Below are 24,995 nucleotides of genomic sequence, written 5' to 3'. Positions count from 1 at the left end.
CACGCAGTTCCTGGACTTCCCAGCAGAGGGAGACACCACCCCACCCCCAAGACCACCAGAAGGGTCTTCAAAGGAACATTGCAATCTTGAAATGTCTGGGCAAGAGATGTTATCTGACCGGACACAAAGACCCCCTTAGCTGGACTGGGATCTCCAGTCCCCACCATGCCTCCCCTTCTCTGTTTCTATCTCCCTCTGAACCTCCTGCTTCGACTGAGCCCCACCCTGACTGAACCCCACTCTTTGCAGGGACTGGCCCCTCCTTGGTGGGAGTTGTAGGGAGACCCTGTCCTAGTCTAGGGCCTGGGATTGAGAAATTGCCCAAGGGGCCCACATAAAGAAAGTGTGTAGCTGGGCGGGCATTCCTTGCCCCACCCTTCCCCCTCCCTGCTGAGAAGTGGGGAGGGGTCCTTTCTCCCTGCCCCCAGCAGAGCCTTGACCTCAAAACCCCCTCTCCTTGTCCAGCACTCCACACTCCCCATGGTACCCTCTCCCTGGCCTGGCTCCTGCACCCTCCTCCCCCCCCCTGCAATGGTGTTGGGGGTCGCCTGGAGTCCAGCTGGTGGCCAGTGCAGAGCCACCCTAGGAAGGCCCTGCCCCTCCCCGTGACCCCAATCCTCCGCCAGCCACTCAAAGGCGCCTTGTTCTCCATCCAGCCCCCAGACAAAAGTCCCTCTGTCTAAAAAGGCGGAATTGGGGGGAGGGGGCACCCCAATGGGGAACAAGTGGGGACCTGCACAGACCCCAGCTGGAAGGAATGCCATGAGGAGGAGGGACAAGAGAGGGAGGAGGGAGGGGAAGGGAGCCTTGCACAGTGCAATGCCCTTATCCGGGGTGAGAGGCAGCCCCCGTCCCAACACCCACTGCGGAGACATCTGGCTCCCAGCACCCTTGGGAAGAACCCAGGCTGGGAAGGTCTGCCTGGTGCTGGGAACCAGATCCCAGTCTCCCTAGGCCATGATGGGCACAATGGGGGAGAGGTCATTGTCTACGGCCCAACAGCTCACCGCCCCCTCACACACCCCCTCCCCCCACCCCGTGCATCCCGTCCCCACCTCATGACCTTGGTCCTATCAGCATCTTCTGCTGACCCTCAAACTGTGTCAACGGCAGCAAGTAGCCCGGAGGAGGACTTTAGATCTCCCGCAATGGCCACCCATCCCCCCTCCAAGGACAACACACAATCTAAGTAAAAGAGATTAGGTTATTACAAACAAAGCATGGCCTTCCCCCCACCGCCCCGCCAGGCAGAAGCTCTGCCGTTAAAGACCTGAGCCCCTCCTCCTTCCAGGTCCTTTTCTGAGGGGCAGGTGACTGGAGAAAGCCACCTCTCTGGATGTGAGGGGCAGAGTTCCAGCCCTCATCGTATTCTCCTTCTGCCTCGCCTAAGGCTGCTGTGATCCGAGAGACCCCAGGGAGCTCCCTGCCACTAGTGGTTGGGGGTTGGAACTGTCTCTTTAAGAGCAGGTGTGAGGTGAGAGAGCCCCTGAGCTTTAGGGAGTCAGACTAGTTCTCTACCTGCCCAGGTTTGCTTAGGGCGTGGAGGCTGCTGCGGATAAAGGCAGGACCCAGGCTAAGCAGGCCCGCTCTCTCCCGGAACCTGAACCTCCGCGCAGCCTGGGGAGCACGCAGGTGAGGGGCTGGGGCCCCCTCCCTCCAACCCCTTCTTGGCTTTGCCCCTCCCTCCACTGCTCTCTGCTAAAGACCCCTAGAACCTTCCCCCTTCAAGGTCCTTTGCTGGGGGAGCAGATTAGAGAAAGCCCCCCTCCCCATCATTCACCGCACAGGAGGCCGGGTGAGCCAGCTGGGGCGAGGGTAAGGCCCACAGATGGGACTGGGGTGTCTGTTAGACTGGTGGGTCTGGGTAGATCGGGGGTTCTGAGTAGCACAGAAGTATCTGGATCGGGAGGATCAGACTGGCTGGATGGGTGGATGACTAGGTGGGCTCAGGGTGTCCGCATATTGGGAATGTGTGGGTCCTGGAGACCTCTAGGGGAAGGGGCTGGCGGCTTCCCGGGGAAGCTGTAACATGGGGAGGTGGCGCGGAGACTTCAGGGACACGAGGGAGTCATTTTGCTCAGGCCTGAAGGGCCTGGCCACCATCATGGAGAAACAGAACGATAGTAGGGGGTGGACGGCGGAAAGTCCTCACACCAGCACTGGGATCTCTGGGGCCAGGAGAGAGCAGAGAGGGGTGGGCGCAGCCTCCGTCTGCAGGCTGCCTTTCTCTCCAAGGCTTCACACCCACTGCAGTCAGTTCTGGAGCTGCCCTGGGGCCTCTTCCAATAACAGCCTGAACAGGGCAGGAGAGGGCAGATGCCCAGATGCCAGCTCCCAGCAGCCCACACCATGGGACAGTAGGGTGGAAATGTCGTGCAGGGGCTGGGGTACGGCTGAGACCACCCATCAGTGCCCCTTGTGCTGGGGATGCTGGGAGATGCCTGGGGAGGGGCTGTATGGGGGTGAATGGAGCCCTCACCGGCCAGGGAGGCTTGGAGGCTCCCATGGAAAGAGGCTTAAGCGCTGAGACTCTGAGTCCCGGGTGACAGTATAGAGCATTAAGCTGAATTCGCAGGGGTGACAGGGTTGCGACAGCAACGTGAGCTAATCATAGTGCCAACTTCATCAGGCTGTGAAGATTACATGTATGAACAAGCGCAAAGAGCTGAGAACAGTGTCTGGTGTGGGGTCAACATTCAATCAGCACCTGCTCTCATTACTAGTATTAGTGAGATCGTGGGGTGACAAAGCCTACGGGTTCGCTTTAGACTACAGGTGGTCCTTCTGCAGACCTGTGCTGGGAGCCACTAGGCTGTCCCGCTCACGTACACATTCCAACTCTCCCCGCACCACCCCAAATTTGAAGGGGGGCGGTCTTAAGCGCCTTAGTAATGTTCCCCAAAGCTACAGGCCCTTTTCCTGCCTGAATGCTCAAAGAAATGAATGCTCAAATTAAAACTGTCTGGTATATGGGATGAACTGGGAAGCTAAGAAAGTTCCCAGGAAAGAAATTCAGGGAGGGGGTTACATAGAAGCCAGAGAGAGAGAGACACGGGACAGCTGCGGACAAGGAGACAGAGCAGGCAATGTCAATGGGCTTTTTACCAGGCTTAGGGAGGGTATGTGTTTTGCCATCTGTGAAATGGGGCGTATAACCAATGGCCTCCGGGATTCTTGGGGGATTACAACCCAGCAAGGTCATTTGGCGGTGCCCAGCACAGGGTGGATCTAAGTGTTAGCTCTTGCTATCAAGATTGGGACAATGTATGCTGTGGCAGTGGGGCAGGGGCGGGAGAGGGGACAGGGGGACGCACAGGGGGACTGATACTGGACCAAGAAGGGGGCAGCAGAGTGTTCTTTGTGCTGCACAGGCCTACCTGGGGAAAGAGGAATTGTTTGCTGCCAGAGGAGCTTGGTAGGGGTAGAGGCAGGACCGAGGACTGGGGTGGGATGGGCAGGGGTGGGGCAGAAGCAGGACGGTGGGGTGCGAGGAGGGTGGGGCAGAAGATGAGGCTGGGGCTGCCCTCTCCCTCCCCCTCCCCCCTCCCCCATCCTCTCTGAGTTCTCTCCTCCCCACATCCTGCCCAGAGCAACAAGAGGAGCCAGCTCAGTCCCCAGCCCTGGCCCAGCCCAAGGTCTGCGGAAGTCTGGGCAGGGCGGGCAGGCTCCGACCTGTCTATGGGAGACACGCCCAGGAGCAAGGCCTCCTGCCACCTGGCTCCCAACACCCCATTTCCCAAAACACCCCAAGGCCCTGAGAGAGTCCTGAGTTAGGAACAGCCTCCGCAGAGCCAGGTCTGGTTTGAATCCCGCTTCCTGGCAAGGTGACCTTGAGCACCCACTTTCACCTCTGGAGCCTCAGTTTCCACATCTGTAAGATGGGGATAACAGCTGGTGGCACCTTCCTCATTTGGTTGCCAGGGCAATTCACTTAAAGCCTCAAGTCCACGTCCAGTGAGTTATTATTGCTGCTCCCCCGTAGGCCTTCGTTCTCACCCAGCCCCCACTGCACTTTCCGGCTCCTTCTTATCTCTCAGCCCAGCGGAGTTTCAAGGCCAGGCTTTCTGCCCTGGGGTGAGCTGTGTACCCTGGATAAGGAGCACAGCAGCAGGGGATTGGGAACCACAGGCATCCTGGTAGCCCTGCTAAAGCTGGACCTCCCCCCTAGATCCCTCCAGGCCAGCTCTCCGACATGCAAGAGGTGGCCCTGAGCCTGCTCGTCCTCCTGGCAGGTGAGTGCCCGTTCCTGGACTGCCCTTCCCCTGACCCCCTCAGCTGGATGGTGACCACGCTTGTGTGTGGCTCTCTCGTGCTTTCTGCCTGCCCTGTGGGGTGGTGAGTCTCAGGACAGCATCTCCTGGAAGGTGGGAAGTACCACACTGGTGATTTCAAGGAACACATAAAGGAGGACCTCTTACAGCAGAGGCTCACGCAGCTCGTCATGCGTGGTCTTGATGTCTCCTTGGTGATATCAAGAAGGCTCAGCTCTGGGCTACTGTGTCTTTAACACTTCTTAACACTTGATTACGAGAGGTAAGAGTTTCAAGGTTATGTGGCAAGTTACCAAAGCCCCTTGTGCCTCAGTTTCCCCATCTGGACAATAGTAGCACCTACTTATAGAGTCACTGTGAGGATTAAACGAGTTACTGTTTGCAGAGCACTTAGAAGAGTGCCTGGGACAGAGTAAGCACCATGTGTTTGTGCTTTAAATATAATTTAAAAATATGAACCTCCCTTTAACAAAGAAAGAACAGAGCTTAGGCCCAGAGCTAAGGCAGCCCACTGCTTCTAGCCAGAATTCAAACCTAGTCCTTTGCTTTCATTGTACCTGTTTTTTTTTTTTTTTTTTTTTTTGCGGTACGCGGGCCTCTGACTGTTGTGGCCTCTCCCATTGCGGAGCACAGGCTCCGGACGCGCAGGCTCGCAGGCTCGGCGGCCATGGCTCACGGGCCCAGTCTCTCCGCGGCATGTGGGATCCTCCCGGACCGGGGCACGAACCCGTGTCCCCTGCATCGGCAGGCGGACTCTCAACCACTGCGCCACCAGGGAAGCCCTCATTGTATCTGTTTTTATCAGTTACATTGGGCAAGACTGCCATTCCATTCAGGGTAGTGATGTAAAGTTGCATTTTTAAATAAAGCATATTAAGTTTATAATTAGTAAGTCACTTTAAGGGGAGTGGTGAGGGGTGGGTGGGATGTGGACGTGGCAGAACCAGGAGATGAGGGCTGAGAACGCCTGGGAGCTGAAGCCACCTGTCATCTTGACAAGACCATCGCTCGTTTCTGCAGGGGGTGTGGATTAGCCAGGTGTCTGGAAACATCAGGCCAAAGGCTGGCTAGGTGGCCCAAAGCCACCCAGGTGAAAACCTATTGCAGGTGTGGGGCTGATTCAGGGGAAACCCTCATTTCCGAGGTGGAACGTGCAGAGGAGCTAGTTTGGGGTTGGACCCCTGTGCCCGTGGGAGGTGGGGAACTGTCCATCAGGGGACCCTACGCTGAGGCCTGGAGCTCCAACGGCCCTGGCCCCGGCTTTGCCGAGGCCAGCACCCCCATCTCTCTCCTACCCCGCTTCTCCCCGCCAGGCCTGCCTGCCTTGGATGCCAACGACCCAGAAGGTGAGTCAGACCGACTCTTCCACCAGTCCCGCCCCCAAAGTCTCCCCCAGGACCCCTGCATCCCCACTCTTATCCTGGATTCATGTCCTATTTTTCTTTCCTTGCAGATAAAAACAGTCCTTTCTACTATGGTGAGAGCCTGTGCCCCTCCCTTTGCAGCCCCACTCACCCCTCAGACCGATTTCGTGCCAACGGTCCCACACAGGGTTGAGTGAGGGTCTGATGGGGGTGACCAAGGGGTGAGGATTGGGGCATTGAACAGTAAACACAGGGGATTAAGGCAACCAGGCATGCCAGCCTGGTCCTTAGAACCACCCCCACGTTTTCTTCCACGTCGCCCCATGCTCCCTCCCTCCCCTCCTCAGGCCTCTGCTCAAATGTGCCCCTTCAGCTGGGTCTCCCCTGGCCACTCTCCCTAAAAGAGCTGTCTTCTGACTCTCCGTCCCCTGGCCCTGCTTATATGTCTTCAGACCGCTTCTCTCTACCTAACTCCACGTTAGATCTCTGTCGCTTGCTGTGTAGAGACTGGAAAGTGAGTGCGGGGGCTGGAGGGCTGTCTGTTCTCTCCACTGCTGTATCCCACATCAGGGGTGCCTAATGCATATCGTCAAGCGGTTGGGGGCTTGGATGAGGAGGGCACGGGCTGGCACCGAGGGCCCCCTCTGGGTTTCTCCTAGACTGGTTCAGCCTCCGTGTCGGCGGGCTCATCTTCGCAGCGGTCCTGTGCGCCATTGGCATCATCGTCCTCATGAGTGAGTGGAGCAGCTGGCGCGGGAGCGGGCAGCGCAGGGCAGTGGGTGCCCTCCCCTGACGTTCCCCTCTCTCCTAACAGGTGGGAAATGCAAATGCAAGTTCAGCCGGAAGCCCCGGTAAGATGGGTTCCAGGCAGCGTGCCTGCCTCATACTGGACAGACACCTTTCAGGGGGAAAGAGCTAAATTTTGCAAAAAAAAAAAAAAAAAAGGCTGGGTTTCTGGGTCTTGCCCTGGAGAATTCCTGTTACTGAGATCTTCCAGGTTTATTCTTCAGAGCCATGAATCCTCAGAGGGCCTCCAATCATGAAATGCTTTGGTCCCTGGGATGGTACAACTTTGTGGGAAAATAGCTAGGAAGATAGGTCGGGGCAAGCTGAGAATCCTCTAGCCTTGAGGGAGCGGATGAACGGGGGTGAACAGAGATCTCATCGCTTTTCTTTCCCTAGTCACTATCCAGGCGATGCCCCACCTCTCATCACTTCAGGTAAGACAGGGACAGAACGGAGCTGACTGGGACATAGGGTATGAGGTGTGTGTGTGCGTGTGTGTGTGTGTATGCACCCTGGGGAGATATAACCTGATCCACTCTCACGAGCTAACCCTGTCACCTCTCCCAGGCTCTGTCCATAACTGTTGAGGATGGATCAGCGGAAAGAGCACCGAGGGCCACTCTTTCCCCAAGTCCTGGCTCTGCACAGGATCCTAAACTCCAGGATGGAATTCTCAGACCACCTGGCCAGGGCTCCATCTCATCTCTCACTGGAGGGGGTCTTTGTTCAATTTTCACTCTTAAATGATCTTGCCTTATGCCCAAGCAGCCTCGAAACTCCCTATGTGCGCGTTGGGGTTTTGGGGGGCCAGGAGAAGGTGGATGTGCATGGGGGCCAGCATGGAAGCTGGCAGCTGAATCTCTCCACTGGGACAAGCCCGCAGGCCTGCTTCCTCACGACCTGGTGGACGTGAGGAAGCCATTTAAAATGCTCTAGTAGCCACATGGGGGACATTCTGAGAGTGAAAGGGAGCTCTAGCCAGATGGAATGCTGGGACACTCAGGTGGACAGTGGGACCTTCCCAGGAAAACTAGGATGTGGGATCATCCTGTCACAACAGGAGTAGCCAGATAGCTTATGATTATAATAGTGACCCTCCGACTCACCTCAGACCCCATTTTATTATAAGAGACCCTTCCTAACACTCAAATGAGACCTTTAAATGATTCCCCATGATACTCCTAATAATATATAATGACCACACGGTGTGAGAACTCCAACAAGCCCTAAACTCCCTTGAGACAGTCTCCAATAGCCAATAAGACTTCCAAAAGTCCCCAAGAGCCATAAAAATGCCTAAAATCCTCCAAAACACCCCGCAGTATCTCCTACAATACATAAGACACGAGACCAACAGTAAACCTGTGACCTGTCCCCTAATAATGCCCTTATATCCCTTGGACATCCCACTAGGCCCCCCATAATCATGAGCACACACTCCTTAGAAACCTCGCGAAAGCTCAACAAGGGCAGCCAAAATGTACCCTGGGACACCCCCCCCCCCATAATACCGTTCCTGGGACACGAATCCTCCTCTCTCACCCCACCCCCATGCCACAGCAGACACCCTCTCCCAAAGACCCCACAACAACCGGTGAGGCGGGTGCACAGCGCGTTTATTGAGCTCGTACACTTTCTGTCCTCGCCCCTTTCACCGACCGAGGACGGGTATCTCGGACTCCCGGCAACAATTCTCAATTTCCCGCCTATTCCCTGCGCACGCGCCAACAGGGAAGACACGCTGGGCTTCCGCCTCGGCAGCAGGCATGCGCACAAGCAGCAGAGGAAGTTAGCAAGCCCGGCAGGGAAAACTGCCCAGCTACTGATGACGTCATGGAGGCGGGCACTAAAAGCGATTGGCTGGATTGAGTTTAGAAGGAAAAGGAAAGCTATCCTCTCCGTAGTACTTTTACAGGGAATAGGAGGGTTGAGAGCGGGTTGAGCGGGGCGCTTCCAGACCTCATGGAGCTCTGCACATTACCCCCCGCCCCCCACGATTTCTGTACTGTCTCCGTGTGGCGGTGCCCCAGCCTGAGCCCCCAAGTCATCCTTGGAGGGGGAGGGGTCATCTGCCCTCAGCCAAGATGTTGCTTAAGACTGGACGAGCAGCTCTTGCCTTGAACTTGGCCTGTGGTCAGTATCTCACAGGACCAGCAGTCACCTCTGAGTAGGACCAGGAGTCTAGGCAATGGGGCATCCAGAGGCCCAGGACTCCCCATGCCAGCCCTCTGCCAGCCATGTCCAGGGGCCCTTCCAGTCTCAGGCACTGAGGTCTAACTCGTGATGCTGGTAGATCTGTGTGGGGCCCTTGAAGCAAGCGGCGAAGAGGAAGCGTCTGCCGGCCATGGTGATATGGGCAAAGGCCCGGGGGGCCACCAAGGCTGGGGGCCCCAGCTCCTGCAGTGGCTCCAGGAGCCCCCTGTCAGGCTCAAGGCGGAAGACTTGGCTGAAGGCGAAGTCGCTGCCCAGGATAGCCAGCTGGTCCCTGGCGATGAGCAGTGGCTGGAAGACGTGGGCACCGCGAGAGGGAAGCTGCTGCAGCAGGCGAAACATGGAACCGTCCCAGCGCATGACCTGCGGAGGGTGGCCGCTCATTAGGGCTGGGGTCCGAGAGGGCCAGGCCTGCCCGTCAGTGGTCCTCTAGGCTTTGGAGGACCTGGGACAGCTTGGGAACAGAGGCCTGCAGGTCCCCGAACTCCCACAGCTTTCTTATCTTCATAAATGTCACCACCCAGCTGCTCAGGCCACCGACTTGGAGTCATTCTGAGCCCTTCTCTCTCCCTCACACCCCACATAGAATCAGTCAGCCCTGGGATCTGTCAGTTTCACCTACCATGGTATTTATGTCTCTCCTTTATTCTGGCTGCCCTCCAGCCCAGCCACAGTCACCCCCCTCCTGGACCATCACACAGCCTCCTTCCCGGTCTTCCTGATCTCCCTGCTCCTGTCCCTGTGCCCACAGTCTGCTCCCCATGCAGACACCCTGTGAACACCTGCGTCAGATCAGTGCCTTTTAGGCCCAGAGCCCTCCCCCTGGCTGTACCTCACTCCAGAGAGAGAGTGCTGGAGGGGGTGGGCCGTCAGCCCTGGGGCTTCAGAGTGTGATGGCTGTGATTAAATGTAGTTGCTGGGGTGTGTTGGGGTTTGGCGGTAGAATCTCGGGGCCAGCGTCAGTGTTGGGGGATGGGGAGTGGTTTAGGGTCAGCCAGCCTCGAGGGGTCACAGTCTTGGAGTCAGTGTTGGGGTGGGGTCACAGCTCAAAGATCAGCACATTAGGAAGCTCAGCCCGTGAGGCGGGTCAGAGTTCAGAGGCCAGTGCGCAAGGTGGGGTCAGTGCTGAAAGGTCAGCCCTGAGTGGGGGTCCGCTGATGCAGGCCAGGCCCGGCCTGTGCCTGCCCCACGGGACTGGGCTCAGCCTCACCATGGAGTCCCCGATGTAGCGTGTCAGGCACAGGAACACATCTCCGCTGGCCTGGAAGTGGCGTGTGGCATAGACGTCCTCGGCCTCGGGGATGTCGGTGCGCCTCTCGAAGCGGCCCCCAAACCAGTGGAAGAGCACGGGCCGCTGCGAGGCGGAGGCTAGCAGCAGATGGGGCCGGCCGTCCAGCTCGAGGGCCTCGGCATCCGTGTCCCGGTGCCAGGCGTGCAGGCTCTGGCGCGGGTAGAAGCCGGGCCCGTCCCGGCACAGCAGCGTGGTGCTGCCCGCCTTGGAGGCGTCGGCCACCACGAAGCAGGGCTGCCCGTCCAGCCACAGGAGCTCGGCGTCATTGGGCCGCAGCAGCCGCCGTGGAGCCAGGGCCTGCAGCGGGGCCAGGCGCAGGTCGGGGCCGGGCCGGGCCCACAGCTGCGAGCCTCCCCACAGGCGGGCGGCCAGCACAAAGAGGCGCGGGCCCAGCACCAGCGGCTTGCAGGACACCACCGAGGGCGCTGTGGGGAGGCGGGGAGCAGGGCGCCTGTCAGACGAGCTGGGCAGGCTACCTGGCAGGCTGGAGGATGGGAGTGGGCTTACCAGACAGCTCTTCCTCCTGCCGGAAGCGCTGCAGGCTGTAGTCCCAGGTCAGGATCAGGCAGCGGCCGGCAAAGGGCTGTGCCAGGACGACGTGGGGCTCCCCTTGGTAGGAGAAAGCCTCTACGCCCAGCGCTGACTCGCCGACCGTCTGGAACCAGGACAGCTCTGGGAGAGGGTGCAGCGGGGAGGGGAGAGAGTCAGGCAGGCCAGGGGCACCCCACGGTCCTCATCACTGAGTCCCGCTTTGCACACCTCTGAGGTGAGGACCACCACGGTGTCGACCTCGTAGGGACATACAGTGGAATCTTTTTACCTATGGACGTATTAACTCACAACAACGTGGCGGTACTCTAAGCTGCGTAGCATCAGCAAAGAGCTGCTTAGAAGTAGCCATTTATTCATTCATTTAATTTCACAAGGTCCCTATGGGTTATGTTCTGTTATTATATCCACTTTATAGATGAGGAAACTGAGGCTAAGAGGCACAGGCAGCCAGCTGTCCTGCCAAATCCACCCTTCCCATCTTCCATGAGATAGGATAGCAGCTGGGCACAAAGCTGCCCAGCCAGAGGCCACATTAGCCCAGCACTGCCCCTACACTGCCCCCCCAGCCTCTGAGGTCCGCTGTGGCCATGACCAGACCAAGTTCCCAGTGGAACAAAAGCAGAGTGATGGTTGTAGTGCTTGCCTTGCTTGTAGGAAGATGGCTCATCCTGGACTTGGCCCTTTCCCCTTCTCCTTGTGAACTGGCCTATGGACGGGGCCACAGCTCGGTTTCAGCCGTGGAAAGCAGGATAACACCCAGGGGCTGCCCCACCCACCTGGACTGCTCACCTCAGACCCGTCTGTTTTCTTTAATTCTTGGTATTTACAGCCTCTTTGTTACAGCACCTTAGCATTTTTGGTAACGGTGCACCCAGATTGTCCAGTGTGGTGGCGGTGGAGCCGGGTGGTGGACTCCAGTCTACAATACTTCACTCTACATGCCAGGCCCTACTTCTAGGGACCAGGGTTGAAGCAATGAACCAAACCACTGAGCATACCCATCCAAAGGGGATCTTTTAAAAATGGTCATCAAATCATGTCACTCCCTGCTCAAAACCCTCCATGGCTTCCCACAGCCCTCTGGATAAAGTCCACCTTGTTCTCTGTGGCTTTCGAAGTCCTGCAGAGTGAGGCCCCTGCACCTTCCACCTCATCTGTGTCCTTCCCTCCTTACTCCCGTAAACCAGACGTGCCTCCCTTTGATCCTCATTCAGGACCAGCTCTGTGCTGCCTTGGGGGTCACTGCACATGCGGGCTCCTTCCTCTGTACTCCACTTAGCTACGTCCACATCTAGTGCTACCTCTTCAGAGAAGCCTTCTCCGATGCCCCAGGTAAGGCAGGACCACCGCCTAAACTCTCTCATCACCCCCTGTGTTTACCACAATGTGTAGCATACACTTATTGGTGCAATGTTTTATTTAACGTCTGTCTCCCCACCCCCAGGACTGTGACCCCATGAGGCCAAGGCCAAGGCCCAGGGTTATCTTGGTCACCACAGTGTGCCCATTGCCTCTCACAGGGACGGGCACCGAGTGGACCTCAGTGACTGTGTGTTGAATAATGGAGTAAAGAGTGACTAAGTTAAACTCCCTTGTTCTATGAATCCCAAAGACCAAAAGCATGTCTTACGCTTTGATGATGATGATGTTAGTAACGGTCTTCAGGTTTGAACTCAAATGTCCACTCCTTCCTGACGCTCCAGCTGTGCCTGGCCCCCGCTCTGGCTCTGGGCTCCCGTAGCTCCACGGTTTCCCTCCATCCCGGCCCTGACCCCTCTGTGCTTCCCCCATCCCAGGCCTGAGCATTCTGGGCCATCCCTCTCTGCTTGCCTCTGGCTGTGGGCTCTGTGAGGGCAAGACCCAGGACTGGCTTCATCACTGCTGTGCTCTCTGCTTTGCCCAGTACCCATAAAGGTACCAAAATATATTTGTGGAAAAGCAAAATGATCATAGGAAGTACTTTTTAAATGGTCGATTTTATATCAGTAACAACAACGACGAGAATGAACATTTATGGGGGCCTCCCCTCCCAGGCCCTGCGCCAAGTACATCACTGAAGTCTCACAGCAGCCCTATGTCACTGTTTATTACCCCTATTTACAGACAGGAAAACTGAGGCTCAGGGAGGTGATGTTGCTTGCTCAGGAGACTCACAGCCAGGAAAGGGCAGAGCAGGGAAGGAGGTGAGCCCCTCAGCCCTGGCAGCCGTTCCCCAATCTCCCACCTTCTTCCGGGAACACCTGCTGTCCCTCCCACCCCACCGGGAAAGCCCCCACCTATGGCTCTGCACTTGAACGTCTTGGGGTCGAGGTGGTGGAGCTGCATGTGGGCCAGGGCGGCGGGGCCGGCACAGGCCCCGGTCCCCACGCTGGCGTTCACGGTGGGTATCCACTGCAGCAGCCAGAGGACACGGCAGTCACACTGGAACGGGTTCCCGCGGAGGTCCCTGGGGCAAGAGGCCGGGGAGGGGCTGCGACCCGGATTCCACTCCCTGCGGGCCACGCCCCCCACCCCTCCCCAGGCAAGGTTTCAGGATAGGGCCCCCGAGTGGTGTGGAAAATATGTAGGAACCATCGCAGTCATACTCATTTGTGCCAACCAAGAGTGGGCACAGATGTCCCCTTCCCCCACCCAAACATTCCCAAATCCCCCCACCCTCCCAGCCCCCTTGAGCCTCACACGTGAGTCAGGGTCTCCAGGCCTCGGAACAGGAATCTGGGGAGGGTCTCGAGATGGTTATTGGCCAGGCTTCTGGTGGAGGGAGAGAAGGAGAAACCATCAGCAGCTCCCAGGATACGCTGTGTGCCTGGGTGATGGGTGCGGGGTGCCTGTCAGGGAGGGCTGGGGCGATGGGGGCACGCACAGGTGTGTGAGTGAGCGGAGTCCTCTGAGAGCGTTCTTAGAGATGGAGCCAATCTCATTGTCTTCGATAAAGCTGTGGAGGGAAGGTGGGGTCAGGGGGCGGCCCTTGGTTCCCTGCTGTGGCCCTACAGTGCTTGGGGAACTCACCCCATGGAAGCCATAGGCCACTGGAATGTGCCCAATTCTCCCCCAACAGCTTGCACGATCCCAGGGAAAACCTCCCAGGAACCTCTCCTCAGTAAGGTCCCAGCCTACAGTTTCAGGACCCAAGAACCTGGCCCTATGGTCATTGCCAGCCTCACCGTGAACACTGCCACCACCATCACCACCACTGCTGCCCTGATCACCAACACCAACACTAGCACCAATATTACCACCCATACCTCCACCATCATCCATTACGCCCAGTGCCTCTACCATCGTCATCACCAACAATATACCATGTCACCACTCTCACCGATACCATCACCACCCTTTCCCATCATCAATACCAACACCAACACCATCATTACCAAACCCACACCAGCAACACTGGTAAGCATCACCAAGAACACAGCCTTTGTGATCAATACCAAAACCAATGCCACCATCATCACAAGCTTCAGCACTGGTACCAGCACTGCCAACACCAGAAACATCACCTTTACCCCCAGCACTCACATCATCACCTATCAGCACCACTACTGCCGCAATTTCCATACGTACGAACATCTCCGCCATCACCACCAAACCCCACACCAACAACATTGCCATTACGCCAACACCAACATCCTACCCCAAACCATCACCAATACCAATACAATAATTACCGATGCCCAGAATACTGATAATTATCCCTAACACCAACCCTTCAAACTTCATCATCCGTACCACCAACAGCACCATCACCGCTGGGTCCATTTTTATCAAAATCATCCCCACTCCGCCATCCTCAATAATGCCACCACTTCCCTGCGAGCAGCTGCACACCACCACCGTTATCGTCACCACCGGCACCAGCAGTCATGCTGGCGTAGTCATACTCTCATCACCACCATTACCATCAGTACCACCATCACCAACTAACTCAGAATAGTTTCCTCTTAATTTGAAACACTTCTTTATCTCTGGCCTCTCTGTAACCTCCCTGGGCTCCCAAAAGTCAGGTAGGACCAGAAACAGTCATGGGTCATCCAGGCTTTTTGTGAATCTTGAAACAGAGAGGGCAGCTGAGCAGAAGCCCCAACCCCACTCAAGAGGCCAGGACCCTTGCCCCCTCCAGACGGTCCCTTGTGCAGACACTTCCTCCCCAGGGCAACAAGCCCCTATCTCCCCCACTCTAGGAGACACAGAGGGGCTCCGCCTTCCTCTCCCAGGCCCCCATTCCTGCCCCCATCTTCTGGCCTCACTCACAGGTACTGCAGGTGGGACAGGCCCGCAAACGCATCGTCCTCGATCATGGAGAAGGAGTTGGATGTGAAGAGGCTGGCAAGGAAGTTAGAAAGACATTTTTCCAGGGTTGCTGCTCCCTACCTGACACGTTAACCTTGCCCCCTCCCAACCCCAGCCCACGTGGGCACGGTCACACACACACACGCATACCACGTGAGTATGTGTGTGACACGGATGCTTTCATGGACACGCACATACGTGTATGTGTGCACACTCCCCCACGCGCGTGTGCACGGACACCCCCTCCCTCAGGTGGCCGTCACTAAGCCGGGCCCCACTCACAGCAGGTGCAGTGACGGTACCCTCAGGAAGCTGCCGGCCTTCAGCTGGGTGACTCCAGTCCTAACGAGTGAGCTGGGGATGTGGGCAATGGTGGGCGAGGAGAAGACTGCTCCAGTGTGCCTGTCCCATCCCAGAGCTGTCTCCTGTGTCCGGGGGTGGGGCGGAGGGGACCCTGGCATGCCACCTGACCCTGGGTGTGTGTATTTCCCCTGCATCCCAGGGGAGACAGGCATTTGCCCTCCTCGCTTGGCAAGGATCCTGGCAGCGCTCAGCCCACCCCACGGCTCTCCTTCTTCCCAGGCCCCGATGCTGACCCTGCCCTTTGGAATTTCCCTCCGGCTCCTTTCCAAATCCCAGCAGCCCCCTTTCAGGCCTCCCGACATCCTTTGCTGCCCCCCTCCCAAGATCCTGATGGGTCCCTGTTTCCTTGGGGAGCCAGCACCCTGCCCCCCAGCCCCTGGGGTCCCAGGACTCCCATCCGCAGCCTCAGGCCTCCTCCAGAGGGCCGGACACTCACAGCGACAGCAGGGTCGGGGAGAAGCTCTCGGGCAGGTCCGGGGAGCCCTCACACAGGGCACTGTCTTTAGAGCAGGAGCAACTCAGAGGACACTTTCCCTTTGGGGGTCTCCAGGCCCCCCCCACGCCCACCCCAGCCAGCAGCAGCAGCAGAATTCCTGCCCCTCCCATGCCCCCTGACCTCCACCGAGGCACCGGCTTCTCTCTGCCCACCCAGCTTGGCCCAGGTCGCGGCCACTACATCTCCCATGCCAGGTGACCCTCCATGCCGCCCGCTGGCATGCTCTGCCCTGGCTTCTCTCTCCTCTTTCTTGGTCTCTCCTCAGTCTGCTTTGCTTCCTGTATCTCTTTGGTGTCTAATTTTCTGTTTATTTCTCTTTCCCTGTCTTTCTGTCTCTCTCCCTTTTTATACTTCTGACTCCGTGAGTTAGTCTGCTTCCCACTCTCTATCTCTGTCTCTCTATTTCTATCTGAATTGTCTCTCTGTCTCTGTTTCTCTTTTTCTCTGTCTGTCTCCTTCTGTCTGTTGGCCTCTCTTTCTGTGTGTCTGAGTGTGTGTGTGTGTGTGTGTGTGTGTGTGTGTGTGTCTCCCTCTGTCTGGTGTCTTTATTTCTGTCTCCCTACCCCCCCTTTCCAGCTCCTTGGAAGTTTCTTCCCCTCCCCCCACGTCCCTTCTCCCAGGAGGTTTGGGAGAGGGACTTGCTGGGCACCGGGTGCTCCAGGCAAAGCAGGGCAAGAAGGAGGAGGGCGTCAGAGGCCATAGGAAGAGCAGCCCTTGGGAAGGGGCCAGAGGGCCCCATGGGAGGGGAGGGGCCGTGGAGCGTTGGAGCTGTCCTGGCCCCTCCTGTCCAGCCCCCTCCCCAGATTCCCCACTCCACCCCACTCACGGAGTGTGAGGAGGCTGTCACCTGGGTGGGGACCGGATGGCTCTGCAGGCAGGAGGGGGGTGGGAGGAGAGACCACCAAGGGCTGGAGCCGCGGTGGCCACTCCCAGCCAGCCCCCTCCCCTGGCTCCAGTAGGGCTGGGTGGGCACTGGCACCCAGGCTTGGAGGGACCAGCTCAAGTCCAGCTGCTCCCTCTGGTGGCGACACTCAGCAGGGCAGCCGCCCTGCCCCAAACCCACAACCTCTTTTGCCCGAAATTAACTCCTTGAGTACCCACCACTCACTTAGGGGTAGGGAGCCAACCCAAGGGAAAAAGGATGATAATGATGCCATCCCCTTCCTTCAGCACTGACTCTGTACCACGCCGCGTCCTACAAGTTCATCTATTAGCTCGTGCTGACCTCACTACAGCCCTGCGAGGCTGATACATCATACAGCTATTTTACAAATGGAAATACTGAAGTGAGGGGTCAGGTCATTTGAGATCTAGGTTATCGAGCTGAGGCAGAGCCAGGACTCAAGCCCAGGCAGCTGGCTGCACACTCTTCCAGTATGATTTTGCATTCCTCCTTTGGAGATCAGAGCCCATGGATACTGGCTGTTTTTGTTTGGACTAAGCTTTTAGCAGTTTGGATAGATTCTGTTCATTAAATAAGAAAAATAAATAAATGATATTACCCAAACTGAAGTAGTAGTAATGATACTCACTGAGCCCTTACTATGCATCAGTCTTGACATGAATTTACTCAGTCCTCACAACAACCCCTTGAGGTGGGTAGTATTATTAACCCCCACTTTACAGATGGGAAAACTAAGGCATGAGGAGAACACACAGCCTCTCTTGGCACTGCTGCACACACCCAGAACACTTGGAGGACAAGGGACCTAACAGCACCAGCTAGGGGTCACGGGTCACGAAGCAGGGCACGGGGTGGGCCTGGCACGTGGGCTAGTCGGGGCTTTGGAGAGCACCGGGCAAAGCTGCGGGCAGATGAGGCCCAGGCCGCGTTGGGTCAGCTTCGGGTCGACATACTCAGGACTGTCCCACTAACGCCTTTTACAGAAAAGTAGAAATGTGTGTCTTACTGGTAAAGCATAAATTATTAAACTTGAATATTTTTTAAAAAGTATTAAAAGTGACCACCCCTGACACCAGGTGGGGTCACTCAGATCAAGGTCATCCCTGATCCTCAGTTTGCCCATCTGTCAGATGGGGCAATCGTGTCACCCACTTCTCAGATGTGTAGAGAATTCCTCCTCTATCCGAGAGGATAGAGAGTGTTCAGAGCAGGGTGGGCACCCCCCCAGCTTGGGGTGGATTCCGGTTCCAAGGGCTTGTCCTGCACCTGAACATCTCTGTGATTTGAGCGAGGCCCTTCAGGTCTCTGTTACCTCAGCCACAAAGCAGGGATGATAAACTTCTTTACAGGGTCTTTGAGAAAGATAGATAAAGAGCTATGGGCCAGGGACACCGAGGGGAGACAGATGGGCCTAAATCCATACTCACAGAGTGTTCAGCCCAGCAGGTTCTCCCTCCTGTTTATGATGAGAAGAATGACAAGGATGATGAGGGTGACAGCTTACTTTTTTTTTTTTTGTGATCACTTACTGTGTGCCAGGCTTTGTTCTCAATATTTTCCATGGATCATTTCAGATAATCATCCCGACCTCCCTCTGAGTTGAATAGTATTATCATTTCCATTGTACAGAAGGAGAAACTGAGCCACAGAGAGGTTAAGTCATTGGCCCATCACCCAGCCCGAAAATGGCTGGGCCTCTCCACTCTGGAGCAGCTGGTCCTGTGAGGGGAGGGGCCCCAGCACTGGCTAGAGCTAGCCAGGTGCCCCCCTCCCCGCTGGCCCCCCTTGCTCCTCTGTCATCCCTCCCCAGGGCTACATAAATATTAGGGTTATCATTAACCAGGGATTGCTGGTGACTCTGGGGTATAGGGCCACAAGGGGCAGAGGCTCATGAAGGAGACTTTTGAAGCTGCTGGGGTCCTCTGAGACCACATGCACACGCGCACGCGCGCGCGCGTGTGTGTGTGTGTGTGTGTGTGTGTGTGTGTGTCAGGGCCACCTGTGCCTGGGTGTGAGCCGTCTACCTGCTCCTGATCTGTGTCCTGCAGAGTGTGGTATCTGGGCCCAGGTCTCTTTCAGGTGGGGGCAGTTTCTGTCCTTAACCACCAGAGGGACCTTGGGAGAATTATCTCCACTTTGCTAAACCTTGGTTTGCAGATATCTAAAATGGAGTTAATAATAAGACAGCATCGGGGGACTTCCCTGGTGGTACAGTGCTTAAGACTCTGAGCTCCCAATGCAGGGGCCCAGATTCGACCCTTGGTCAGGGAACTAGATCCCACATGCACACCGCAACTAAGAGTTTGTATGCCACAACTGAGGAGCCCACGTGCCGCAACTAAGGAGCTCTTGAGCTGCAACTAAGACCCAGCGCAACCAAATAAATAGTAATAAATAAGTAAATACATATTTTTAAAAACGACAACGTCAGGTTCAGAGACCTCTGAGCCTGGCCCAGGGTGATACATATTACCTTAGTGATTTCTCCATTTTGTAGGATGGGAAACCAAGGCACAGAGAGGTCTCTTGGGCGGCTCGAGCTCTCACAACTAGGAATGGCAGAGCCCAGAGCTGATCCCCCTTTTCTCTGTCACCAGTGCCTGGTAACCTGGTCTGCCCTTGAGGATGCCAGGTGTGTTGCCCTCCAGGGGGTTTTAGGGGTCACATGAGCTCAGGGACGGGGAGGTTCTGGGCGAAACACATCAGCGCACATTTGGTGATGTCTCCAAGTGTGTGGACACAGAGCGTAGGCCTGTATGTCTGCGACTGTATGACCAGCTGTGTGCCTGTTTGCCGGTGCATGAGGATGTGTGCGTGTGTGTGTGTGTGTGTGTCTGTTTTTATGGTTATGAAACCACAGCGTGGTTGGTTGTATGCCTGTGTCCTTGACAGGGTTTCTGCTTCTCCATGAGCCCACATAAATGTGTGTGTGTGTCTGTGTACAAATGTACACAGTTTTTGTGCCTTCACATGCCTGAGATTGTGTAGGAGTGCTGGCTGTGGCGGTGCCTTTGAATGTATTTATGTTTAGTGTGCATGTGTTGGTGTGCTTCTGTACAGACATTTGTCAGTATTGTCCTCGCCAGAGTGTGTATCTCTGTGTAAGAGTGCACAGTTGCGTGGTTGTGTCTTTGTACCTCTATACGGGCATCCATCTCAATGAACACGTGTGTGTTTTGTGTGTATACAAGTGTGTTTGTCTTGTGACTGGTGTGAGGAGTGCTGGTGAGTGTCTTTGGGTTTCTCTATGGGTGTGTTATTCTGAATTTGTATGTATGTACATGCATGTATTTGTCTTGTTTTGTGCCTGTTTATCCAGGTCTTTGGGTTTCTCTGTGTGTGTGTGTGTGTGTGTGTGTGTGTGGTGTGTACCCCTGGGGGACTTCACAGTCAGTAGAAGACAACCTACATACACGCTGAAATGCCCTCCAAACGGCCCTGTGGTGCTGACGAGGGCCCCGCAGGACCCTGGGGTCAGGGGTCAGTGGACTCCTAGGCACTCAGGCCAGGTGACCTTAAGCCCAGCCTGGGCCCAGTTCCCAGGCAGCAGCGTGGAAAATCATTGACACCCACCCTGCCCGCCCAGCTCCGAAGCCCTCTGAGGTGCGGCCAAGGCTCACGTGTGAGTGTGTGTGTGTGTGTTTGTGCGCCTGTAACACAGTCCTCCCTGCCGGCACCTCTTCTCCCCAGCTTTCCCCACGGCTGGCTGCCTACGATTCCTCCCTCTGAGCTGAGAGAGTTAACCTAGCGGGCCAGGGCGGTCTGGGCTGGGGGCCGCCCCCTGGCCCCCCTCCAGCCCGGCTCCAGTTACAGCTGCCGGTTGGGGAGGGTAGGGGTGGGGTGGGGCGGGGAGGGGAGACGGCTGAGGGCAGCGCGGCCAGCTCTGGGCCAGGGGGTCCAAAGTGCTCGGCCCCAGGGCACAGCCGGACGTTTGGGGCCTTCTTTCGGCAGGGGACAGCCTGACTGGGGTGAGCGTCCCCTGCCCCTCCCCTCCAGGCCTCACCCCTGGCCTGGCTGGGCCGCCTATTTTGGGAACAGGAGTGGCTTCCCAGGCAGGCCAGACCCAAGAGGAAGGGAGTGTGGTTGGGACGCTGGGGTTCTCCCAGGGGTGGAAGTGTGGGTGCAGCTCCTCCCTGCTCCTGCTGTGGCACGTGCACCCTGGCTGGGTGTGGGTTTTGGACACTCACGTGTGTAGGGTGTAGGTCGGGCTGCGTCATTGTTTGGGGGTGCAGAAGGCCCAGATAAGGAGTAGCGTGTGCCTGGGTCTCCACCCCATGTCCTGCTCCAACCAGAAGTTTAGGGAGTGGGCGTCGTCTCCATTCCAGCCCCACTGTGTGTGTGTGCGCGCGTGTGTGCATGTGTGTGTGCGTTCCTGCCCCTGGCATCTGTCTTCTATCTCTCAGCCCCACTGGCCTGGGCCGCAGGTCACTCGCCTGGCATTGTCCGTTCATGAAAGATGTCACCCAGAGGCAGGCAAAGGGGACGTTTTCCCTGTTCTCATCTCTTCCAGGAGAGGAGAAGGGGTGGCCTTTCCCACGGGGGCAGCCCATGGCAATGTGGCAGCCCAGCCTCACCCGGGCAGCGTTGTGCGTGACCCTCAAGGGGGGGGAGGAAGGCTGTTGCCATGGTGGCCTGTGCGAGGCAAATTCCTCCAGGGTGAAATGGGAGATATTTATACCCAGGGTCAGGCAGAGAGCGGGCCAGCGGCTGAGGGCAGGAGAGCTGGGATATTACGGACACGGTGAGGCTGTGGTGTGCGGGCAGGTGGGCCCTTGGGCATGTCCTGGCTGCCTCTTCCCTGGCAGCGTGTCTGTCTCTCCACCTGGGTGGGGCAAGGCATCCAGGGTAGGCATGGGGAATCTGGGGCCTGCTGTGGGGACGGCCCTGGCCTGCGGGAGGTCCCTGTGGACTGTGTGTGTGTCTCACCCCTGTCCTTGCTGCTCTGTGACCCCCATGGTGTGGGTTGTTTTCGTGATGCTGTGTCCCAGTGAAGCAGGAGGGTGCCTCTGTTTCTCAGGGTGATCAACCTGGATGATGGACGCTTTTGAAATTAAGTCCCTGGACTGTCTCTGACTTAACAGAGACAGTCCCCTGAAGAGAGTTCAGGCCCCAGAGGTGGGGGAATGAGGGTACAGGTTTCCTGACTCTTGTTGTCCCCCAGGACAATGGCATCTCTCAGCCACATCTTGGTTCTTTGTGTGGGTCTCCTCGCCATGGTCAACGCAGGTGAGTCCGGGGAAGGCAGCCCACTACCCACTTCAGCCCCAAGGGTGGCAAGGGTAGGGGAAACCCTGCAAGAGAAACAAGTTGGAGACTCCAATCTGAACTGAGTCAGCTGAGGCACCAGGAAATTGGGGTCTCACGTGGGGTTCAGTTACAGGCTGGTATCTGGGGGAGGGGAGAGGATGCCCCAGGTCAGGCAAAGGTGGAGCGCGGGATGGAGGCCTGTGAATGACGGAATCAGAGACAACCTGTAATGAGATGGAGAGCTGAGGCAGTTAGGTGCCTGCTGTTCCACCCAGGACAGTGCAGCGGGGCAGCTAAGACCCAGAGAGGGTAGGCAGCCTGCTCAGGGTCCAGCAGTCCCCAGACTCTCGGCCCAGGAATGTGAAAACCCCAAAAGGTCTCGTTATGCCCCTCCTTGTCCAGGATCCCAGGAAGCATCCGACCCTGATTTCTTTCTCTCTTTCCAGAAGCGCCACAGGAACACGACCCATTCACCTATGGTGAGGGAGGGAGGGGCACCTTTCTTTGGGAGTTAGGGGGTGCTGGGCTGGGTTCGCCTGTCCTCTCCTCATTCCTCCCCTCCCCCCACCTCTCTCTGTTTCTGTCTCCATCTATCTCTAGACTCAGTGTTTATGTCTCTGTCATTCTCATTCTCTCTCTTTCTCTTGATCTGGCTCTCCGACTCTTTCTGTCTTGATCTCCCTCTGTCTCTGTCTCTCTGTTGGTCTCTGTCTATTTCATCCCTCTCTGTATCTCTGAATCTTTCTCCTTTTACCTCTTAGTATCTTATGGCTCATCCTCTGCTGCCACCTGCCTTTCTCCTCTCTCTGATCCTCACCATCATCCTTCCCCACTCCCTTGTCTCCTCCCTCCTCCTTGCCTTGCCCACCTCCTCCCCTCCCTTTTCTTTACATCCTCTCTTCTCCCTGATCCCCCTTCTCCCGCATCTCTCCCTCCTCCTCTCATTGATTTCCTTTCCTCTTCCCCATCCTTCCTCCTTGCCCCTTCCTCCCCATTCTGCCCCTCTACCATCCTTCCTCCTCCCCTCCCTGCATTCACGCTCCTCCTTGCTGCCCACAGACTACCAATCCCTGCGGATCGGAGGCCTCATCATCGCCGGGATCCTTTTCATCCTGGGCATACTCATCATCTTGAGTGAGTACCCCTACCCAGACTCCAGCCGCGAATCTGCGGGTGTCTGTCCCAACCCCGTCCAGTCCCCGCTCCGCCTCCAACCCCGCCCCTATCAGAGCCCTTGGCCCCGCCCTTATTTCTGCCCACCCCGGCCTCACGCCCTCGGCTCCGCCCCTGTTTATGCCCCTCCTCCATCGCTGCTCTAGGCCCCGCCCCTTCTACTCCGCCCTCGGCCCCGCTCCCGCTTCTATCACCGCCCCCGGGCCCGCCCCGTTTACGGCCCCGCCCCCGGCCCCGCCCCTGTTTCGGCCCCTCCCCTTTCCCTGCCCTAGGCTCCGCCCTGCCCCTTCTACTCCTCCCTCCGGCCAGCCGCGTCTCTATTGCAGGCCCAGCACCCCCCTGTCCCTGCCCCATCCTTATCCCCCCTCGCCGCTCCAGCCCTGGCGAGCGCGACCTCTGGCTCGCTGTGCCGCGTAGAGCGTAATCTCAGCGCACTCCTCCCCACGCCCCCACCCACAGGCAGAAGATGCCGGTGCAAATTCAACCAGCAGCAGAGGTAAGAAGCCTCTCTGGGCTCTCACTCATCTACTCCCGCTCTGAAGGAGCACTGGGGGTGAGGCCGGAAGTCCACTCAATCCAGAGCCAGAGAGACCCCTCGGCAAATATGTATCAAGCACCTACTACGTGTCCAGCCCCAAGCCAGGCCTTGGGACCAAGCCACGAATTAACTGCCCTCCCTGCCTGGCTGAGCGTCCGGCCCAGTGGGGGCGGTGGCGATGGGCTCCAACAGACCCACAAATATAAAATCACGAAGCGCCGTAAGTGCTGTGAAAGAAAGAGCCGCGGCGAAATGAGATCACCTCACTTGGCGGCCCAGTTTAGCTCGGAGTCCTGTTTCTAGCTCTCTGATTCATCCTTAAATAAAAATGTAAAGCCCAGGCAATGTATGAATACCTTGTCGGTATTAAGATACTTGTAGATGTTATTATAAATAAAGGTAGTATTTATTGGGTGTGTCCCACGTGCAGGATGCTGTTTCATGATGTGTTATTTATCCCTCACACCATATCTATAAGGCAGGTGCTTTTATTAACCTCATTTTACAGATGAGGAAACCAAGGCACGGGAAGGTGGTCACACGCCCCAAATCGCTCAACTGCAAGGTGAAGGCTCTAGGTTTCTAACCTAGGCCGTCTCCAGGCAATCTGCCCTCAAGTCGCTTTGGCTATACCTCCTTTGCAAATTCTAGTTCCTTCTCCAGCATTCGGGGAGGTACTCTCTGTTACCGGCCTGGAGCGCCTCCTGCCAAACACTTAAACTGCTCCTGGGTGCACTGGATTTTCTGGCGGCCCGGAGCCTGCTCCTCGCCCATCTCTGGGTCTCAGTACACAAGTCTGTGAAATGGGGGCTGCACTGGGGTTTCCCGCGTGTAGCTGCCTCTCTCCTTTTCCATCCCCAATTCCTTCTGCATCTCTTTTCTCAGGACTGGGGAACCTGATGAAGAGGAGGGAACTTTCCGCAGCTCAATCCGCCGTGAGTTTGGGGAGACTTCGGGTGTTTGGGGATGCAAGCTGGTTCCAAGAACCCCTTTCCTGGTCCTCCGTGGGCGCGTGGAGCGGGGGGCTTGATCTGAAACCCGAGGTCGGGGAGTTGCCCTGCTGTGCTCCCACCTTCCAGAAGAGCTGGGGTGCCCCTCCTGCTATCCGAACTCTATGTGTTCCCCCTTAGGTCTGTCCACCCGCAGGCGGTAGAGACACCTGGTGCGATGGAAGCCAGCCAGGTCCTGCAGCTCTGACTAGGCTGGAGGGGGGAGGGGGGAAGGAGGAGGGGGCGAAGGGCTGGGATAGGGGGCTTGGAGGGCTCTCCTGCCTCTTACCCTTTTCACCCACACAGAATTCCCCTGGCACCTGACGCCTCCCACCCACCTTCCGCGCACCCACCTCCATCTGGACTGTCCTCTTTCCCAGCCCTGCCCCCACAGACTCCCGTCTGCCGCTCAGATTTCCAATAAAACGTGCTTTTCTGTCTTGACAGAGCGGTGTGGATCTGTCAGTCCCTTCGCGCGGAAAGCCTGGGCGCCCCCTTGGCCCCGGCAGAGGGCGCC

General features: G+C 57.1%; 3 protein-coding genes and 1 pseudogene across 10 annotated transcripts; 2 read left to right on the top strand and 2 right to left on the bottom strand.

Moving 5' to 3' along the window:
* Positions 1-1,506: 1,506 nt before the first annotated feature.
* On the top strand, positions 1,507-7,185 carry FXYD3 (FXYD domain containing ion transport regulator 3). Of its 4 annotated transcripts, XM_060131697.1 has the most exons (9): positions 1,523-1,632; positions 4,038-4,074; positions 4,169-4,232; positions 5,585-5,617; positions 5,725-5,748; positions 6,295-6,369; positions 6,450-6,486; positions 6,818-6,855; positions 6,989-7,185. In XM_060131697.1, exons 3-9 carry the CDS (start codon positions 4,193-4,195, stop codon positions 7,006-7,008), a joined length of 267 nt encoding a protein of 88 aa, XP_059987680.1. In that variant the 5' UTR covers positions 1,523-1,632; positions 4,038-4,074; positions 4,169-4,192; the 3' UTR covers positions 7,009-7,185. The 4 variants fall into 4 exon arrangements, with proteins under 4 accessions (XP_059987679.1, XP_059987680.1, XP_059987681.1 ...); XM_060131696.1 differs by lacking the exon at positions 4,038-4,074 and having other exon boundaries at positions 1,507-1,632; XM_060131698.1 differs by lacking the exons at positions 1,523-1,632; positions 4,038-4,074 and adding an exon at positions 1,683-1,815.
* An 835-nt stretch (positions 7,186-8,020) lies between these two features.
* LGI4 (leucine rich repeat LGI family member 4) lies at positions 8,021-16,264 on the bottom strand. 3 transcript variants are annotated; one of them, XM_060131476.1, is made up of 9 exons: positions 15,568-16,264; positions 15,051-15,122; positions 14,730-14,801; positions 13,339-13,410; positions 13,155-13,226; positions 12,752-12,921; positions 10,431-10,595; positions 9,843-10,348; positions 8,021-8,995 (listed from the first exon to the last, which is right to left on the bottom strand). In XM_060131476.1, the coding sequence occupies exons 1-9, from the start codon at positions 15,735-15,737 to the stop codon at positions 8,681-8,683; spliced, it is 1,614 nt and encodes a 537-aa protein (XP_059987459.1). In that variant the 5' UTR covers positions 15,738-16,264; the 3' UTR covers positions 8,021-8,680. The 3 variants fall into 3 exon arrangements, with proteins under 3 accessions (XP_059987459.1, XP_059987461.1, XP_059987460.1); XM_060131478.1 differs by having other exon boundaries at positions 15,051-15,193; positions 15,568-15,704; XM_060131477.1 differs by having other exon boundaries at positions 15,051-15,259; positions 15,568-15,690.
* A 3,977-nt stretch (positions 16,265-20,241) lies between these two features.
* LOC132510282 (uncharacterized) lies at positions 20,242-21,084 on the bottom strand (annotated as a pseudogene).
* FXYD1 (FXYD domain containing ion transport regulator 1) lies at positions 20,360-24,922 on the top strand. 3 transcript variants are annotated; one of them, XM_060132235.1, is made up of 7 exons: positions 20,360-20,499; positions 21,693-21,757; positions 22,225-22,257; positions 22,838-22,912; positions 23,411-23,447; positions 24,375-24,424; positions 24,620-24,922. In XM_060132235.1, exons 2-7 carry the CDS (start codon positions 21,697-21,699, stop codon positions 24,640-24,642), a joined length of 279 nt encoding a protein of 92 aa, XP_059988218.1. In that variant the 5' UTR covers positions 20,360-20,499; positions 21,693-21,696; the 3' UTR covers positions 24,643-24,922. The 3 variants fall into 3 exon arrangements, with proteins under 3 accessions (XP_059988218.1, XP_059988217.1, XP_059988219.1); XM_060132234.1 differs by lacking the exon at positions 20,360-20,499 and adding an exon at positions 21,176-21,272; XM_060132236.1 differs by lacking the exon at positions 20,360-20,499 and adding an exon at positions 21,328-21,376.
* The last annotated feature ends 73 nt before the right edge of the window (positions 24,923-24,995 follow it).

The sequence above is a fragment of the Lagenorhynchus albirostris genome, chromosome 19 (assembly GCF_949774975.1).
Source record: "Lagenorhynchus albirostris chromosome 19, mLagAlb1.1, whole genome shotgun sequence".
In the NCBI taxonomy this organism is placed as follows: Eukaryota; Metazoa; Chordata; class Mammalia; order Artiodactyla; family Delphinidae; genus Lagenorhynchus; species Lagenorhynchus albirostris.
This window is presented reverse-complemented; position numbering and strand designations above follow the sequence as displayed.